The 21,151-nt window shown below is 39.1% G+C and overlaps 1 protein-coding gene across 2 annotated transcripts; it reads right to left on the bottom strand.

Annotated features, from left to right (window-relative positions):
- Positions 1-1,153: 1,153 nt before the first annotated feature.
- On the bottom strand, positions 1,154-20,785 carry LOC147551146 (protein SPIRRIG-like). 2 transcript variants are annotated; one of them, XM_086665389.1, is made up of 20 exons: positions 20,031-20,785; positions 18,640-18,709; positions 18,442-18,527; positions 17,384-17,519; positions 17,244-17,300; positions 16,597-16,773; positions 15,607-15,798; positions 14,273-14,338; positions 13,464-13,578; positions 13,243-13,344; positions 12,173-13,164; positions 11,332-12,037; positions 11,145-11,247; positions 9,933-11,050; positions 8,184-9,834; positions 5,002-8,046; positions 4,482-4,790; positions 3,674-3,980; positions 3,411-3,557; positions 1,154-2,859 (listed from the first exon to the last, which is right to left on the bottom strand). In XM_086665389.1, the coding sequence occupies exons 1-20, from the start codon at positions 20,183-20,185 to the stop codon at positions 1,696-1,698; spliced, it is 10,698 nt and encodes a 3,565-aa protein (XP_086521515.1). In that variant the 5' UTR covers positions 20,186-20,785; the 3' UTR covers positions 1,154-1,695. The 2 variants fall into 2 exon arrangements, with proteins under 2 accessions (XP_086521515.1, XP_086521514.1); XM_086665388.1 differs by having other exon boundaries at positions 12,173-13,344; positions 20,031-20,782.
- Positions 20,786-21,151: the final 366 nt, after the last annotated feature.

Genomic DNA, 21,151 nt, shown 5'->3' on the forward strand with positions numbered 1-21,151 from the left:
AAAGAGAAAAGATGGGTTGTGTTATTAGTTCATAAAAGGAGTTAGAGAGAGAGAGAGAGAGAGACAGCTATGCAAGGGTACACCTAGGTAGTAGTAGGCTTAGTTGTAACAGTTATGAGTTTCAGCTAGGGTTATGAGATGAGAGAGGAGTAGCTATAGGGAGAAAGTAGGGTGGCCATGGCAGGTGAGGTTTGAATATTTGCTTGTTGAACCAAAGGGTAGGAGGAGGGAGGGTGAACTAGGGTTTTATTACTACACTGTTTTGGAGAGAGTGAAAGTATAATTATTGGATTAAAAACTTAATTTGTGAAGACCAAGGCATTTCTTAATTGTTTGTTTTGATTCTAAAGTTGATGAGTGACCAACTTGACTTGAAAGATATATAAAGAGAAACACCAAATGACCCCAAAAAATAAAAGAGGACACTACGAACTTTGTTGTGGCTAGCTCCAAACGATGGCAGCCGAATGTGATTGACTCTCATTGAACGAGCCATGTTAAGAGAAAAATGACCCGCCTAATGGAAACATACTACATCAAAGTTTGGCTTATGGTCGGCGCAACTTAGCATTATTGTATAACTAGCTAGATCTACTTAAAGAAAGTAAAGAAAGATTATTGATAATAAAAGTATACAAGATAGTAATTAAGGGTATTATTGAGTGTCATGTGAGTTTTATGGGAAGGTGACTTAAAGGTACAATAAAACATTCATAGCAGTTTGGGTAGTTGTTGAGCAACAAGAAATTAAATTGTTGAACAACAAGAAATTAAATGAAAAGATCAATCAACATCATGTTAAATTTTTTTATTAATACCTCTAAGTTGGACCACGAACAAATATGTTTGTATCTTTCTGAAAAGATAGGACCACTAGCATATACTTGTAATTTTTGTATCTGTATAAGTACCTTCCCAAAGTCACTAAAGCGGCAAAAAATGAAACAGGAAGAGAAAAATAAAAGCTTAATACGGGTAGAAAAGGCGGGTGAGAACCCAAATTAATCGCTTACCATCATTAGGAATGATCTTGTTGGCCTCCGTCTTCGACGACATAATCGGCCCTGAAAAACTTAAAAAAGGGAACCAAAGTATCTGACAGAAGAAGTTTTAACCTAGAAAATTTTGGGCATAATCCTAAAAATAAGAGATATAAAGGAACAAAGGAATTCAATCAATTAATTCTTACTATCCAATTTCTCTAATCCGGCCTTCATCCACAGACACTTCACTCCCACCACTAACTCATATCATTATCCCTTCACTATACATGTTTTTTTTACTACATGGGTTTATAATCACATCATCTCCACCTATTTACATTTTATAATTCCTGAAAAACACCTCATCTTCAACATATCCCCCACTCTACACAATGAATCCATTCAACCACATAATTCACACATCCACCTTGTCCATCCAACAATCACAGCCTGCTTCTGCCATGTCCACCAAATTCCATCTCGATCCATCTTCCTTGATAAATGACATAGTTGAACTCATCAACATTGTATGGGGATGCTTTTTCGACTCCAAATCGTGTGTTTGAATGATCGGAGGCGGCAAGCTCTCTCTTTGTTTGTGTATTTTGCTTATACCCATTGCACACAAATACAGTCCGTTCTCTAAGGACGAAAAAACCCCCACCGAAATTAGGGGTTTAAAGAGGAGAAATCATCATATCATGAATGGTAATTACCCCTGATTAGAAGAACCCCTCAAACTCTCATCCGGTAGAGTCCAAGAGAGAAGGTGGCCAGCGGAATCCCCACTCAATAACTGCTTGAGGTTGCTAGTCAAATGAAGAGCTGTAACAGGATGCTTATGGGACTTCAATACCTTGCGAAGCATTAACCTGTATTCTGGTTGTTCTGTCGAACCGGTGGTTGTTGACTTGCAACTAGTTCTGCTAGCCTCGTCGGAACAATGAGTCATTTGCCACACCTTCACAGCTCCACTCTGATGTCCTGTAACATACCAGTTGGTATCTTGCCAATCTGAGAATGTTGCACTTGTGATCGAGAGAATAAAATCGGATGGAAGCTGAGATGTGTTGACAACAGCAAGGCAATCACCATTGATGCTCCAGACAGAAAGCACAATTCCAGCTGCTGTGATAATTTCTCCAGTGAGATCGTTCACATAGAGTGCAGATATTGGTGCTGGAAATTCAGGAAGTTGCTTAACAAATATCAAACTACTGAGATCCCATAAAATAACAGTACAATCTTCTGAACCAGTTACAACAAGCATGTAAGGCTGGCTGACATAGAGGCATGTGATCTTGGCAGTATGAGCACAAAGAGCACGCCGGAGATGTAATTGGCGTAGACTTCGAGGTATGTCCTCGATGATGTTCCAAACAGATACAACACCATCATCAGCCCCTGTAACAAGGATTTGACCATCATGGCTAACTCCAACACATTGGATCTGGTTTCCTCCATGAAGACACTCATGAGTAGAGATAAGCTTATCCTGATCATAACTCATAAATCTCAAACTACGATCTGGGAAACCCCAAGCTATGTACTTGTTAAATGTTTTGGGTTTCAGCAATTGATTTGGCCCAGAAACAAGGATCTTCTCATGCAAGGTGAAAATCTGAGATATTGAAGATGAAGTTTTGCGGACGTTGTGAGGAACTAGATAATTACAATGCCGGAGTGGATGACGGGGAATTTTCCGGTCAGATTGTCGCTTTCCATGGGGCTTAAGGAATAACTGCTTCGGTGTCTGTCCGAAGTGATTGATTTGTGCTAAAATAGAAGCCTTCATAGCTGGTTCACTAATGGAGTCTATATCCACGCTCCCTTCATACGTGTAATGATAGAAAACATTCACAGCTTCTTCAGCCGCCTGTGCAAAATTCAAGGTTGAATTAGTAACTGGTCAGAGCAAGTAAAGGTTTAAGAGCACCACCATAAGCAGGCGAAACTTAGAGCCACACAGGAGATATTCATGATAAAAGGCCAAGCAGAAGAACAAGCAAATGGTTAACGAACTAGGTAGACTGCAAGAATGATCAAGAGCATTTGACTTCCATACACGAGTCAATTATAATTTTCTCTCTAGGTCCTTGTCCATCATAAAAAATGACCAAAGGAATTCTTGTTTGACAAATACACAAGGATGGTAGACACCACACTATTTAGGATCAAGAATCTCACTATTCATGGGATAAAAAAAAATATTGATTTCAAGACAAGACACTGGAGTGTCAGTTACGAGTATCCGAGATTCAGAAAAGCTGATATGGCAAAAAAGTCCTGATAAGAGTACTGATGCCATGTGATAGACTAAACATTGTTCCACCCCAAATATGTGTGTTGGTGCCTTTACAAATATGCATGCCCATTTTAATTAAATGCAATTAAGTAAAAATCAGAAGTAGAAAATGTTATACCAACCTTTCCCCTCTGTTTATATCCGAAGATTAGATCTATCCAGTGATGCAGATTTTCTGAAACATAATCTGACTCGAGTGCTTCACGATGCTTCCTAATAAATTCCCTTGCACTGCCTTTAGCCCAAGGGGGCAAAATGACATTTTCAACCTAACAAAGGAACACTAACATTATCAGAAAAATAATTGAGATATATTTGATAAAAAAAACATACATTTTGAGCAATGAGTACTGGTAAAGAAAATAACTCAATGTTACAGACAGACCTTCTCTCCAGATTGTTTTTCACCCAAGTCAAGATTAAACCGATTCTCCAGGAACTCTGGCATGTAATAGAATTCTGGAATCAGTTCTTTCACATCAGATGTGTTGCCCTTCCCAGAAGCACTTGACCATGTGTCTCTCACACTATTGAAAAGACGGTCTGCATGATCAAACTGACCACCTTGCAGCTTCTGATTCTCTATACTAAATGGTGGGAGCCGTAGCAAATAAAATAGTACGATTCCGGCACTAGAATAATGTGAGCCATAGTGAAACTTAGGAACTTCTGGATCATCCCAGCTCTCATATCTGAAATGTTAGATAAGGACAAAAGAGAATTTGTCAGCAAAATAGTGCACCAAGTTGACCGAGACATGACCTGACCGAACTAGCGCAAGCACAAATAAAACACCAGTACTGGAGCATTACATTCATTTTGTCAAAGTGTTGGAAAATCATTTTTCAGGCCTCAGTGAACAGGAGAGAGGCTTCCAATGTGTTAAATAACCAACTGTTCAAACCTCCAAGGCCTGGAACTCGAGAAGTACGAAATAAAGCTACGAATACCTATCATTTTAACGAATTCAGTTAAGCTCTGGATGTCACTCTGCCATATTACTAGGGGTTTTAACATTACTGTGCACTCCTATGCTGCAAGGACGCTATTAGAACATTAATGCCTACATCACCACAAAAGTATGCACATCTTTCCATGCTCAATATATAGTGCTTCATAATCGGTCACTGGACTGAAAGAACAAAAACAGAAACGAACAAAAAGAAGAAAATCTTGGTAGAATTATAGCCAACCTCTTCTTGAATTCATCCTCGCCCTCTGCTGTTTGGCATCCCATTGGTTTGTCAAGTCTACGAAACGTGTTAGGATCACTCAAGTCTAAAGTTTCACTTTCGTAATCCGCGAGCACCCATGGATATACTGGATACTGAGTAAGATCACTATATCCCCGCCCAGCGAGTGTGTTGAGGTGCATGAGATACTGAAAGTTGCTGATCTCTCCATTTTGCCACCTCTTGGAGAAAGACTTGGCCATAATTTTGAAAAGGCGGGAACCCTCGTTACCTTCTGGCTTTGATGACCCTGAAATAGTAGTATCCAACCTGTGCAAATATATGAAAATCATTTACTACGATCTTGGTAAAAACATTAAATTATTAATATAGAAGTGAAACGGACAAGGATAAGAACAGAAAGAGTCCACACTCAACAAATTTGAGGCTTCACGTCCTTTTTTTTCTTTGACAGTACAAAAGAAAGGAGAGAGAGAGAGAGAGAGAGAGAGAGAGAGAGAGAGAGAGTTGAGAAGCGTACATGCTGTTTCGTGGAAGATTCATCGCAAGCAAGTTTTTGAATACCTCCTCTCTCTCTTTTTTATGCAAAACTAGAAGATCGTTGCATCCATCCATACTAAATATCTCAATTGCAACAGGGCGTAGCTGGTAATCACGCTTTAAAATTTCATGAACGTTGTCGAGCTTCCACATATGCCAAGGATGAGGCAAGTTACCATTACTACGCACTTTTTCCTTACCCCATGCTCCACCATTATATGCCCATGCTCTTCCCCCAACCAAAGTTTCACCTGTCATACCACAGGAAGGGAGTGATTTTGCCTGGAATTCGGTACCGCCAGTAACATCTTTCGTCACACCCAGAGCCTGATCAATCACAGAAAGTTCATCTTCGCATTCCTTCTCACATATGCTTCCAGAGTCATCAATGTAAAAATTCTCAATAATGTATAAACATAGTTCCCCTATGAGAAAAATGCCATCATGCTTGTCAAGACCTACAACACGCTCGCAGTTATATCTGAATCTGATCTTTTCAAGAGGTTCCAGATATGGTCGAATCAAATACTCCCCATTATCACTCATCTCATTATCCAAGTTATCCTCTTGTTCTTTATTTTCATCGTTTTTCAAAGAAGACGCCTTAATTGGAGAACCTAGTTCAGATTTTGCATGTATACTATCAGTAATAGGAACAGAAACTGCACTTGACTTTCCACCAAACTCAAGAGCAGAGTGAAGACTTGCTTCATTTATGCTGCTAGCTCTATCATCATTCCATCCCATCCTAGTAGAGGATGCCTCCCCTTCATTACCATTATCTGTATCTTTGAAAGAGTCGCCATAATCGCCACCATCAAAACACTTCTTTGTGTTTCCATAAGATAAAAGATGAAAAAATGAATCAGAATCCGTCTCAGAAGCATCCAAATTTTCCTCTTTTATCAATTCTGATTGTTTGGTTTCCCCCATGTCAGACCATCCCCCAAGGGCACTCTGAACTGTTTCGACTTTTAATTTCGAATGCTCAAGCTTTTTGCGCATTCTATAAGGCCCTTCAATAGGGCAGAGCTGCCATTCTGGTTCTTCAGTAGTGCTTAGTTTCCGCATAGGAAATATTCCTCTTTCATGTACAAGTTGTTGGAGATGGGCTGGCCACTCACTCTCGGCATGCATAACCCATCCATATTTATCCTGACGGATCACTCTCAAGTCAGTTGACATTGCATCGCGGACCAACTCAAGTGCACATCTCCTCTCGTTGATTTGCTCCCAGTGCCTTGTGTCTATTTTGGAACTCTCGTGCGATCTTCTGACCATTTCTTTCCGACGACGATCCTCCATTCCTTTTATCCTCACCCCGGGGAACTTTGTCGATCCAGCAACATACTGCACCCACATAATAGCAGCATAGAGCTCGAGCACTTTATTAATCATCTTTTCAGCATTATGAAACCATTCGAAGAATAAGGATAGACTCCCTGTCAATAGTTTGTCAAAACCACCACGCAGAACATCCAACTGCTGCCCCTGGTTTGGTTTAGACACAAGCAATTCCTCTATAGCAGACCTGCGATGCACTAGTAGACACTTCATAATATCCCCTGCCATGTTCTGTGCAGTCCGTCTTTGGTCTCGGAGAAGAGTGATTAAATTGATACAAAGACAACAATTGAGATCAGTATCATTATTGCTGGGGCAAAATATTAGTCTTTTATGAGCAACAAGCAACTGTAAGAGACTGCAGATATCTGTGCTCGATTTCTCACCAGCATCGCTAGAGCTCAGAAATATATTCTTCTGAGGCTCCACTAGCAAGCCCAAGGACGAAAGAAGGTCATCCTCTGCAATGGTCAATAAAAATGATGGTAGAAAACAATACATAATCATGCGATTTGTATTTTTCAGGAGTGCATGTACATATGTATCAAGTTGCCTACTTCCTCTTGCAATAGATAGAAGACCTTTTCCAGGGGTTGCTTCTTCAATACGCCCATCTTTATTAGCCAACTGCAACATCGATAACAAAAAGTCCAGGGTCCCTAGAACAGCTGCAGGCTTAGGAAACGCACCCATATATATGCGATCCACAATCATCCAGCATAAGTGATCCAAATTCGGAGACCAGCGACTCTTATCTAGCTTTTTGTCATCTTCCTCATCATCCCGCAAGAGACGCCGTTCGAGGAAATTCATCAGCTTACTGAGGCACAAACCCTGGAAAACTAGGGCAGAATCCACATCGATGTTCAAAGGAACGGTTTCCAAAATACTCTCAATAATTGGACCGGCTTTCAGTTGCTCTGCCACCATATCAGCAAGAATTTCTGCCATGAAATCTAAAACAGCTGTTGCTCCTGCATAACATGGACCACCACCATAACCAGACTCATCAACTTCCAGCAAAAGCTTTGGATTGACAGCAAAAAATGTGCTTGTGGTGGTTGATCCTTGCGAGATGGACTTCAGGTCCTGAGATGCATCATATTCATTCACAGACGCAGAAGATTTCAAGGAAGGAGTAGCAGCAGATTGAGATTTCACTTCACTGTTGCTTGTCCCAACTAGCCAAGATGTTAATGCAATAACTGGGGACGGGGAGGGAGATAGAGGAATTCTAGGATTAGATTGCTCAGAAAAAATGGGAGAATCAGGCACATTTAAAGACACAGAACTTAATGATTCTGTTGCACGACCAACATTTCCATTAACATGAGGAATAGGAACTTTAGGCACGTCAAGACTTTCGCCACTCAGATGCTTAACAGGATGGTCATCTGCTCCTAAGAATGGCTTAGCAAATCCCTTCTGGGACAATGTGAACTTCTCCTCTAACTTATCACGCGCCGAATAATTGTGAGGCCCTCCCATATCTTCAGAACTTGTACTTACCTGCGCTCGAGGAAAGCTTCCAACACTTATGGAAGTTTTACCAGACTGCTCATGGTCATGAGGTAAGCTGGAGAATGTATTCTGAGAACTGTGGGTATCATCGGAATCATTTAGGTTCTTTTCTTCTGCTCTTACTGAGAGATTTCTTGCCATTTTTACGGCATAAGCAGCCCTGCAGAGGCATACAGCGATCTTCTTAGAGAAAGAAGTTGGAAAAGATTCAATGCCAGAGTAAGAAGTACGGGTCAATAAATACTAGCAAATAAAGTTTTCGTAATGCGTCTAATACAAAAAAGAAACAGCACAAACCTTGCACAAGAAAAATATAAGTCCACACAGCTCTCAAGAAATTCTGCACGTCTGCATAAAGACGAGAAAGGAGGACACATTTTTGCCAGATCAACCATAAACCTAAGGACTGCAGTTGCTGCAGCAGGAGCTGCAGCTTCCCCGCCCATTAGACGTGCTGCGTATGTCTTGTGCATTAGAGCTTCACCCTGAAGCTCTCCTGCCGTATCTGTTGTCCCTTCTGCAAGCTCCGCTACAAGACTAGCAGCAACCTGAGAAAGATTACCAGTTTGATGAGCAAGCATAGACTGCATGGTCAGCCTATCAAATGTAGATTTTGCCATAGCAAGCACGGGCTCCAACAACTCAACGAACTTCAGCTCTCCATAATTTCCATCATTTGGCATGAGAGCATGGAAGTCAAGCATGCGAACTTCAGGTAATCTTGGATACACGGGTTTGCTAAATATTAAACAAAAGAGAATGTAGTACACTTCTGGTGAATCATAGAAGCTTGGAAGTACACGCGTCAATCCTTGATAACCTCCGCTGGTGCGAAACTTAAGTGCAAATGTAGGAGATGAAGCAAGACAAGTTCCAAGAAGAGTCATGATCCATCTCATACTTGTCGGATGCACAGCTTCATCAAGAAAGAATGTTATCAACTTCGATGAAACAAGCTTATGCCACTGCTCAACAAACTCTTCGGAATTTATTGTCATCTGAAGGTCGATAAGCATTTCAAGCAACATATTCCGCACAATAACATGCTTCCCCATTGCTTCTCGCATGATTTGGCAGCGTGGTGACGCTTTAGGTGGATTAAATGTCATGATAACAAATCTGACCACCTGCTCAAGTTCAGAAACCAAAAATCCATCTTCTAAAATAACGCCCAACAACACAACCAGTTTCTCTAAAACAGGAACTTCCACGTCGCCCCTTTGGAGGGTTACTAATAAATGTTGAACAAGGTTGATTCGACGAAGGACTGTAAGGTTATGATTCCTGTACCAATGCATAGATACCAGACGTTCAAGAAACCCAAGTAATGCGATTTGAATTGAAACAGGGGCCATCACCCACAATGTCCAGTCTAACAAAACATGCTCAACCATATCTGAGTTTGATAGAACAACACAATTAGATGTCTCCGACGGCATATCACTATTTTCAAGCTCTGAGATATGACTAAGAGAATCTTTTTGCAAAGAAAAGTCATCCATATCCCCATGAGAACCAACTGATAAAAGCTCATCTGGAAATTTTGATAAAGTAAGATCATCATAGCAGGGCTCACGGGCGGCACCAACAGGGGAAGCAATTGTTAGAATTTCTTTTGTCTTTTGAGGTTCAGATACAGAAGCCTCACATGCAGCAATCTGGAAAAATATCTCAAGAGATTGCATGTCGAACAATGACATTTTACGATGCAAGAATAGAGCAAGTAAATGGTATCCTCTATAGGCTTGCATGTCTCGTACATTGTCAGGACTCTGATGAAGTGCACAAGCAAGTAACGCCAGGGACATGTGCAACGTATCCCTAGTTTCAGACGCTTCAACAAGAGTAAGGACAACAGCCATCCCACCAACTGTGCGAATGCTATCCCCAATTACATGTTGCTTACAGATATAAATATCCCCATGAAGACGACCAAAGCGTGGAATGCCTGCAAGCCACAGAATAGTAATTAGGGGAAACTACAAAGACTTCCAAAAAAAATGGGTAAGATAGAAAATAAATAATTGATAAAATAAAGCTACTCACCACCTATAGGAGAAGCAGCAGCAGATGTAGGGTCAACCAGATTAAGTATTGATAAAGTCCCAGATGCTCGAACAGCTTCTGATGATGTACCATCAAATGCAAATATCAGTTTCTTTCCAGATAGCTGCAATGAGAGGTTTCCAAGCCTCTCTAAGTCCCAAACCATCCCGCTTCCATTCGACTTCGGAACCACTTGTTTACCAGCGCTATCAGCTCTTTGTATGTTGGATGGTATAGGCAACTCGGCATCCAATGAATCTAAGATGGCCATACTACCCCCACCACATGCCTGATTAGGAACAAAGCGGAGAAGGTCTGTGTCTTGGAAGAGCCCTCTATATCCTCTACCAAGAATGTACATAAAGCAAATGCTACCTGATGAGAGAACCTCCTCAAAGAGATAGCAGCAACGAAGTCTCCATGACAGTTCACTCTCTCTTGTGCATGAAGCAGGTGTCCCAATTGTTACCTGCAAGGATTTTCCAACTGGAGATGGTGAATACCCCAGCTTTCCTGTATGTCTCAGTTTCCCATTGAGATAAACATATGCCACACTGGCTTGGAAAAGTCCGGCCAAAGCATTAGGCTTACTATGAACAATAGCGAGGTGATGCCACCTTTCCTCCTCAAGATCTAATCCAGAAAAAGACAATGCAGATGAGTTGCTTGTAGCAAGAGTTAGAACACCTTCATCTGATAGATAAAGTTCTGCAAAAAATGTATTCCCATCATCTGCCGCACCAACTGAAAAAATCCTTAGAATGGGGCTGCTTAGCTGTTGCCTACTAGATGAGTTTCTCCTTTTAGAAGGTCCGCTGTTCGAAACCTGGTCTGATTCCTTCCCTTGAGCTCGTAAAAGATTCCGAAACTGAAACCAACAGACAAAAGAATAACCAGCAGCAGGAGGCCATGATCTTTCACCTAAAGATACCTTTACAGAGGCATGGCCAAGCTTGCTCATGTTCATCTCCAAATACGGTGACAATGAAACATTCTCTGAGGCCATATCTTCCATTAAAACTAATCTCTCCATCATATCAACAAGAACATGACCCGGGTTGATCAGTCTAATTTGCAGAATACATCTAAGGAGGAGACGGAGCTCTGATGATGACAACCTATTAGCAGAAATAAGCTGTTTAGTCCTCAAGTTCTTATATCAAATAAAGCATTTGTATTAGATAAAATAGATGACCGAGAGGCATTAGCAACCTGTACGCCCCAAGCACTTCCACAATTTTTAATGCATGGGCAAGTAAAGGTGATGAACCAAAAAGGAATGGGTGAATGATCTCCAAAAGAAGTCCCACGCAACCTAGACAAGCAAATAAAAAATAATAAGACACTAACAAAAATATGATCAGAGAAGACCAAAACCTCGTGAGACTACGGCACAAACCTATGGAAGTCAGGTTCTCCTGATTGAAAGGGCCAGCATGAGAAAGACTTTCAATGAAGTTTAGTACTTCTAACTGCACTTTTGGAGTGAATCGTAACAAAGAACGGATCAGCACCCCGACAGCACCAGCATTATAAACTCTTTCTTTAGTAGGACTGAAAGAACCTGATGCAGCACTCAGCAGGAAATTAGCAGACCCAGCTTCACTTGCATCAGATGATGGGGAACTATCGTCTGCCAAAGCACAAGAAGGTGGAATCACTTTCTCAAGTGCAAGTTCCAGCAGCAACTGGATTACTTGTTTTTCACAATCCACACAAAGCAACCCAGACTCCGACAAAAGGTCATGAAAGGTCTGGGACGATATGATTGTATGTAGCTTCGCCCTGTTTATAGCATTTCCACAGACACCAGCAGTTACAGTACGTAACAAAAATGTAAAAACCTTCTTATGAGTAAGTAAGGATTGCCCATCTGCATGTCCTTCATCGCTCTGGAAACTATGGAGGGTAGTTAATAGCAGAGAAAACCCAGTAGCTTCTCCAAAGACTCTCTGAGTCGAATTATTAACTCCTAGGATGCGCCATAAGGCCCCCAAGGTGTCAGATTTTGCTTCGCTTTGAAGTTTGTATTGAGAACCTGAAATACTTGAAACCATACCACTTTTTAGAAGTTCAACCAACGCGCCTAGCTCTTCCGAATGTACCTGTTGCAAATTAGATTCAGTTAATCCAAAGGGTAATCTGATAAGAGCATCCTGTCATCCTAAAACAAACTAGGAAAATCCTTAGGAAATCATTACATCAAACTGTAAGTCGGAAAATCATAAGTGTGCACAGACCTGTGTTACATCTTCAATAATCAAACATGATAGCGTGCGTAGAACCCCTGAACGGTGAACTTCGGACACCAAAAATGGGAGAACGATGGTAACACCGTTAGATGACCTGAATGATGATTGATTGGCCTCAGCTTTCTTTAATAAGGAAACCATGCAGTCCCATGCAACAGAAATTGTATCTTCAATTTCAAATAAAGGAAATTTTCCAGAACCAGATTCCAAGAGCTTCGGAGAAGATATTATAGCATTTTTACTATCCATGTGTTTCTTGAAGCTGCTTGAATTGGATTTTCTCTCAAGTTCACCAGAACCTCTACTCTGTTGCTCTGAACCAGATAAAATCTTATGCTGCTTAAGGTCATCTAACAGAACTTCCAGAACACCAACTTCTCGCAAAATTTTCTTATACTGCTGATCGAAGGACAATAACTTCACAAAGAAGGAGAGAATAGTGTGCTTCAAGTCAGGTGTTATTGGTTGCTGTAGTAAGCAGCAAAGAGAGAGTAACTCTTGTTCAGGAACACAATTAACAACAGTTACAGCGTATTCTAGAATCTTTAAGAGCATCTCCTGTAATGAAGAAGGGAACCCTGCCATATTTAATATGAAAAGAGGCACTGTTCGCAACTGTTGACACAACCTGTAGTTCTCTATATGGCTTGAGAATAATTTAAACATTCTATTAAGTACTTCAGCTTGAACGTCCGTACTGTCAGCCTTTAGAAAAATATCCTGCAACATCTGGATTGCTTCCAGATCTTTGACTTTAGCATTGTCCTTCTCCCAAATTTCATCCCCAAGCTTATCAGCCGATGATGTACGACTTCTTCCATGCCCAGATGCCTTGCTATAAGTAGATTTAGAGCTTTTGCCTACAGCTGATTCAGTAGGGCCCGTCTGCGAGAGATTAACAAGAACATCAAGCAACCTGGACAAGGATGGAGAAAGATTTGATGGTGATGGGTCCCCTCTGCTTGTAGAAACCTGTCTTCCTACATTATAAGACGTGAGTGAATCATATGAAGCATAATTTTCCTTAGAAGGAAGCTTGAAGTTAGAATAATGAATACCCTGATTTTTCTGCATGCTGGATAGTACAAGAGCAAATTGAACAAGAAACTGATAGCCATGTGCATTATGTATATCCTCCCTGAGGCTGATACCACCAGAATCTAATCAAAAAAATATATTACAAAATTAGTGGAAAACCAAACAAGATAACGTCTGTAAAGCAACAAGACAACTAAAAGATCACAACGAACTTCAATGAAGAGAACATTTTGACACCTACCAGGCCTATATGACAACTCTACACATTCAAGTAACAAATCTACAATGCCCATAGTGTATGCAGAATCTCCACTCTCGGGACTAAAATCCTTAACAGCCATCAAGAGAACTTTTACCTGGACAAAATATCACTAGGTCAAAAGGGAATAAATCCATAACAGTTCATGATTAAAAAGAATAAAACAGTGCCATCCATCAATTGACAAAATAACATTGAAAACAAGGAATATGAAACAAAAGACTTCAGACCTCACACCACCTTGGCCTTTAAGGCAGCACTAGACCCACATTGCTTAAAAACAAGTTTATAACTGGCAAGGAAGGGCATGAAAAGACAGAAAAGATGAAAATTATAAATTCAAGCACTTGCAGCGTTCACATTCCATGATCTATAAGAATAGGAGAGCAGAAAATGTCCAAGTTCCACTAAAGAGAACCTAACATGCAGTTACATGCATGACATAGTGATAGTTGCGCCAAGATACAACTAAAAGAAGAATCACTTGGCAAAAATCATGGTGAAGCAGAAGGTTCAAAAACTAAAACAAACTAAGAAGTAAAGAAGAATTAGTTTCACATGGCTACCAGGCTACAACTAGTTGGGATGACCCAATATTTCTCATTACATTGTTCCTTATCTGTCAGAACAGGAAAGATGTAAAACTAAAGTAGACATCAACAAACAAGACTCCCACCGAACAATAACGTATTGCTTAAGGCAATCACTTGAAAAGACAAAGAAATTACAAAAATGTTTTTCTTTTAGAAGAAAAATCCATTGACAATAAAGTTACAAGAATGTTGTTATACCAGATGATGTTTGCGAATGTATTTTGTTGTGCTTCCATTGTCATTGACCAAAAGAAGACCCAGTATCTGTAGGATAACAAATGAGTTTATAGAAACAAAAATTAATCGGTAAATGCACAATTATCTTCTGACAAGCAAAGAACTAGAAAGAATCAAGAATAAATTTGGAAAAATAGAAATGTGCAATCGTATCGCATTTTCTCAAGTCTTTGTTTGAGCTGTAATTGTCATACACAATGACAAGGCTACACTGCAGCTATAAAGCACCTCTCTCTTAGATTTCTGGAGCTCTACCTCTTGGATGCAGTCATTTAGGCCATGTTTGGCGAGCAGGAATCACGTGGGAATGGAATGTGATTCCTGGGAGTTGCAATCTTGATTACTGTTTGGCTTGCGGGAATGCAGGGGGAGTGCTATTCCTCTAGGAATGGGATTCCCCCTAAATGGGGTACTAGAAAACCCAGGGAGTGGGGGTGGGTTTGTGATTCTCATTCTCCGGGAATGATTTGTTTTAATATTTATAGACAAAATTATCTTTAATAGAATATTAGAAAGACTAATAATAAAATTGTCTTTCACATAATAGCACAACTAAAAAAATTAAAAACCTAAGGTTTCAGCCATCACCATATCAGCTCGCTCGAACGTAACTCTCTCTCTCTCTAGCCTTCTCTCTTGTTCTCAGTTTATTCAAATTGATTTTACAACGTTTAAAAATAGTTTTTTTTTAGCTGAGACCTTTATTTATTTTAAATAAATCTTTAAATACTACTTGAGTTTGTGTATCTCGCTACTATTCCTATTCCTATACGAACCAAACACCAAGTTAGGTACCTAGCAAAAATCGATTTTCTATTCCCGGTCAAACCAAAATCGCATTCCATTCCTGAGTGGCAAACATGGCAGTAATTATCGTAAACATTGTGTTTGGTCACTCAAATAACTATATTCCATAACGTACTAATGTATCATTTCTCTGTTGATTTAACTAACCAATTATTTAAGTAATATGCATCACATATGCATATTCTAATACATGTAGATGTATATAATCATGTATATCAATATAACGCTAGTACGCTCCTCGTATATAGATGTATATAACGCTACTTGGTGCCGCCTTGCCACCCCCCCCAACTAATTATTTACTCTTCCGATCGGCTCTGCTTTTTGCCCATGATAATCTTTGTTTATAACGTCATTTATAGCTGAAAATCATGCATTAACTTTTTTCATATTACTTGTTTTTTATTCACCAGCTTTTATGGGCAAAAAAAGAAGTAAATAGATAAAATCAAGATTAAAAAAAACTCAAATAGGGTAAAATGTTTAACCTGCATAGCATGTCGGTAGAGTTGAATGGTATGCAAAGGAACAAGTCCCTCTCTGAATTGAGCAAAAACAGTTAGAGAACCCGTTGCAACCATCTGAAACATTGATTGAAGTGAATCATCCTCGACTAAACTCTGTGCTGCTGAAGGATGGCTTGCTAATGCTTTCATGATATGAACTATACTTCCTTCTACCTGAGCATCAAAGATTCGTAGATACTTAGGTAACAACCTACTTCAGTAAGGTTTTCAATGTCAAAAAGAAAAAGAGTATAATGTTCTAGTCACAGTTTTCTAGAATAGTGAAGTAGACAAGACTAGGCAGTTTAATTACTCTAAATTCCTACTCCAATGGCACAGAATGGCTTTGACTGACTCTATGGTAAGAGGTAACCTATTTCAGAATGGCGGTACCACATTAGTGTGGAATGTGGATGCTAATTGTCACAATTTTTCAAAAGCATGAACCACGTCAATCATCTTCCAGAACGACTTTGAAAACAAATATGTTGTGATAACATCACCCAAATACTTCTACAAAGCATGCAGTCACACTAGATGACTAGAGTTTAACAAGAGTGCGAATATCATATAACCTGGTTAAGTTTTGTCTATCCTCTTGGGTCAAATGCAGCTTCCCAAGATTCCTGTTTTCTTTGTAATGCCAGACTCTTCCCTTTTTAATATAATTTTGTTGATAATCAAGTCATCCACCCAGTACATACATAATGTATTAATGAAGAAGAACTGTCACCTTTTTTATAGATTTAAGAATTAATGTACCTCGAAAAGTTAGGTTTTAGGAGACACCTTTAGAGCCAAAAATGGGTACTTCGATTGTTTTTTATAAGTTGAATTAAGAATCATGCTTGAAATGTAACAGTAAATGTTACTTATTTACAAGGACAAAATTACGAGAATAAAATATTTTAAAAAATAATGGGCATGTAACTGAATTTAAGATTCAGTAAAAACCATAAAAGAGACAGCTACCTCAAGTCGGCGAACTCGGCTACCATCTCCATTATGGCCCTTTTCCCACAAAATTGGTTCTTCCGCGTTGGCTACCTGCTGCCTTTGGATAGCCACGTCAGTGACTAAAAGGGAGTTTAGAATATGAATTAGGCAGCACAGAATTCCAGAATCGAGCAGCGATTGCTTGTCCGTAGGCTGTTAACAATAAAAGATTTACTCATATTTGGATATTATAACACATTAACACGTCAATATGGTAATCTATCATTTTCAGTGTAAGCCAACTCGTACTGAATGTGGCCCAATTTATAGTAAGCTTCAAAAATTTTAGTTGCTTACGCTGAAGGTATTAAGCAACAGAAAGAAGTTAAACTCTTTCCTATTACCATATTACATAGAGTATGTATATGTGAAGTATAATAGTGATAGTCGACTTAGTTATTTTATGCTGAATGCTGCATGCTGAATGCGTCAAGTACTTAGATGAAGCACAGGGTCACTCGATTAACATGACAATCTTGGAAAAGTCAAATCGCAGTTCATTTCATTTTCAAGAGGAGAAATTCCGCCAGAAATTTGAACTAACACATAAATGGTGAAAAGATATATGAAAAGTGTTGCCCAGATTACAATATGGAAAGATAAGCCCTAAGAGAGCAGCTTACCCCAGATACAAGGACCTCCACAGCATACAATAAATTTGAACCTTGACTTAAGCCGTCCTGCAAAACAAGGGTATTCATGAACATAACAGAGGTGTGTCATAGAATCAGCAATTGGAAAATCCCGTCATCGAAAAATATACCTGGCTGACTTCAGAAAAAAAACTCACGACTTTCACAACTTCCAATGATCTGGCCTTGCTAGTAAACTTCAACTTCTCAATATCTGTTACAAAGGCTCTACCCACAACAAAAGAAAATATATGGGCTTCAACTAACCTGGATGGAAACAATTAACAAAGTTCAATCAATTTCCTCGCAAAAGCAAGCCAATATTAGTGTCTTACTGAAAGCCACAACAAAGACATCTATAAGATGACTATATAACTTTGTATGAGCATCGGTAAAAGACCTTTTTCTTATGGCACTTAAAAGAGCTACATTGATTCTTCAAAATTCATAATCATGAGTTTAGACATGAAAATAGCAAGAAGGCCACATATACCACATTATCTACTTATGGTTTAGCCTCACGGCACAGACCATAAAAGGATAGACATAGACTACTCACCAAGTCACTAGGTATCATCAATTTCCATAACGTATATTGGTGTGTTTTATAAGACAACAGAATATCGATGCTTTCCTTTTTAGCCTCAAGGCAGAGACCACAAAAGGATAGACTACTCATCAAGTCACTAGATATCATCAATTTCCATAACGTACAGGACGTGTACAACTACGTTATTGGTGTGTTTTAAAGGACAACAGAATATCGATGTTTTCCTTTTTATATCAATATAAAATAAAATAAAATAGTATTATTTGTCATCTGCAAAAATTCTAAGAAAATGTATCACATTTTGAGCTGCAAGACTACAAGTGGTATCGCATTCGCATTATTTATTACCTGCTGCATGAAACCCAGACCACTTCATAATAATATACCATATAAACAAGTATATTGGACTCCAAGATACCAAATGTTAAATGTATAACAAATAGAACGGTGGCATCAAGATATAAAAGAGGAGAAAAGGTTAGACACAACGCGGACTACGTATTGCGAACAGATTTTTCAAGGGTCCATAAAAAATATAGTATAAATTTATAATTGACGGAAAACAATTTCAGAGACTAGACGAAGTTAAGGTTGACTAGCTTTGTTATGAATAAAACGAAGGAAAAACCAAGGACTTACATGGTAACTATTTGAGCTACATTAGCATTCTGCCTCACTAATCTACAGAAAATATCTACAGCCATGTTTAAAGCCACTTCTTTCTCCTGTATAGAAGGTTCGCAAGCTGTTAGCAACAAACCACTTTCATAGTGTCGCAATGGAAAAATACTTATAGTAGTAATAAGGTGTGCATGATGTATCACATAAAGCTAAAACCTTTTCGGAGCTCGAAGAGCGAAACTCTTCCCAATGTCTTTTGAAGTCCAACTCCAATTCATGTTTGTCTCTGCTTTCAAACATAAACCAAGTGTCAAAGAAGAACAACCACTGCAGAAAGATTTATAAGAAAATTGATGCACCATTGCACCAATTACAGCTAAAACATCAAATGGCCTCGCTCTTAACTCAGCGGTGCCCAACTTGGTAAAACGAAAGATTTAGTACATTCTCTCGTCAATCTTTTGACTATTTGTTTTATATAACCTTTTGACATCTCAAAAATGATAAGTATATATATACACATTTTTTTGCCAATCAGAAATAATAGTTAATAGTATGATAGGTAATATAAGGGGTCAAACTCATGTAAGAAGCTCTGTTTATATGTTGTTCTCATTATCCAAAACATCGACATGACGAGATAATTCATTATAAGCTTAGGGAAATAAAGAAACGAAAAAATGATTTGATAGTGCAAATAAGAAATAGTTCCAAGTAAATTACATCAAGCCCATACAACAAAATAGGGCAATCTAGTGGGAGTGGCCAACATGGTGTTAACAAATTCGCTTTTTCGTGATATAAAGGAGTCTCGTTCTAGTGCCAATAAAGTAGCTGCAATGAGTAGACCGCATCTTCATTATACTGCAACCTAGATACCATATGGCATTAAGGGACACATTGAAGTACCTGAAAGGCGTTTAGATGGTGTTGAACATCCTATGATGTGAATAGACCAGGCCATCCCTCGTACACACTAAAATAACATCAAGACCTAGCATGTTGGACTAAACACGTTAAACGTGCCTACCTGACAAACAGCTAATGCTACCGAATGGCACGTCCAGCTAACATGTTAAGTTGCTGATGTGACTGACTCTCGTGACGAAATTTGTCGAAAAGATTTTGTCTAAGACATGCTGCTCAGGGCCCATTTTTGTCTAAAAGACTCAATTTTAAGACCTATTTGTACGATAAACCATCTTGGGTTCAAATATAAAACCCAATATATAAGGAAAACAGAGTCGGACAACGTTTCACACTAAACAAGTTGATCTTAATTCAGTTGCTAGCCAAGCCAATATGCCATATAATCCTATTACATTGCAAATAGTGCAATAAATAGATATATAGTTCTATAAAAAACTTAACCAAAATGGCGAGATCATTTTTCTTAGTGGGAAGTGCGCAAACAGATAAACCCATTTTTGTTCAAGACTATTGAGCTCTCTGAGCTTCAAAACCTATTAGTTTACAACATTTACAAAATTAAGCATCTTGAAACACTTCAAAACCTAGAAGAGGATGAACTTCCGAGTAAAAATGATCATTTTGCTCATCAAATTGCATACCAATAGAAAAGTAAATGGTAGAGAGAGAAATCAAACCTAGAAGAGGAAGCTGATGCTGAGAAATCATTTCGGGAGGATGTCGAAGCAGCAGGGGAATCATCAGATGGAGAAGGAGAAGAAGAAGAAGTAGAAGGAGATGGAGAAAGTCCAACCTTTTCTTTAATGTCCTTAAGCAATGTAACCCATTTCATTGTTATTCTTCAACAAGATTAAACCTTTTATTACTTCATAATCATCTAAGAATGCTCCTTCCTTCTCTAATGGTTCATTAAAACCCTAGATCGGAGCCTCCTAGATAAAGATCTAGAAGGATCTCAATATCCTAATTTATCAATGACCCAAAAAAGAAAGTCATAAATACAACTTTGAGAACAATGAAGAAGCTCCCTTGATAAATCCAATAAAAAGAGATCGAGTAAAATAAATGAAACAAGATCTGATTTATTTCTCCCTTTTTTTTCAATTACAGAAATGGAATATTTCCTCGATCTATCTACATATAAATTACTAATTTTCTTTCTTTCTCTCTCTCTCTCTCTAGGAGGAAGAGGAGGAGGAGGATGATGGTAATGGCGATTGGTGTTGTTGAGTCTGGTTTGTATGCCCTAAAATCGGGGGGAGAAGAATAGTTGTTGTTAAAAGAAAACGCGGATTTCGGTTGGGAAAGGAAGGCGATAGAAAAAAAGGAGGAGCTGCTTTTTTTTTTCAGAGACGACGGCTTAAAACCGCGATTTTTTCGCGCTCTTCTTTATAATCTCTCTCTCTCTCTCTCTCTCACTTTATCCACCATTATCACCGGACTGACCTATCATATTTGTGAACTTCGTTGCCACGTCGGTGTCGGGTCCACGCCGGTGAAATTTTCCACGTGGCATTTCTTGGATACGCAAGAGGTAAGACGTGCAAGCCTCTCTCTGTGCATATTCTTGGATCCCAAAGACCCATACCTTATGTTCTACTATTCTATTTGAGTGTTATGTTTGTATGGGAAGAACCTCTCTTGTGGGTAAATATTGTTTTGGTTGGGGGTGAAAACACAATTTGGAGTGAAAAGGGTCGATGAACAATTGGGGGTCATTGTTAGTATAAGCGGGGAGTTGCTTTAGAAAGGGGATTACCCTCGTCTCAATCGAAAAGTTTTGGCGAAGAGCACTCTT

The sequence above is a fragment of the Eschscholzia californica genome, unplaced genomic scaffold (genome assembly GCF_041429995.1).
Source record: "Eschscholzia californica isolate CP2 unplaced genomic scaffold, dmEscCali1.0.p SCAF_3, whole genome shotgun sequence".
NCBI lineage: Eukaryota > Viridiplantae > Streptophyta > Magnoliopsida > Ranunculales > Papaveraceae > Eschscholzia > Eschscholzia californica.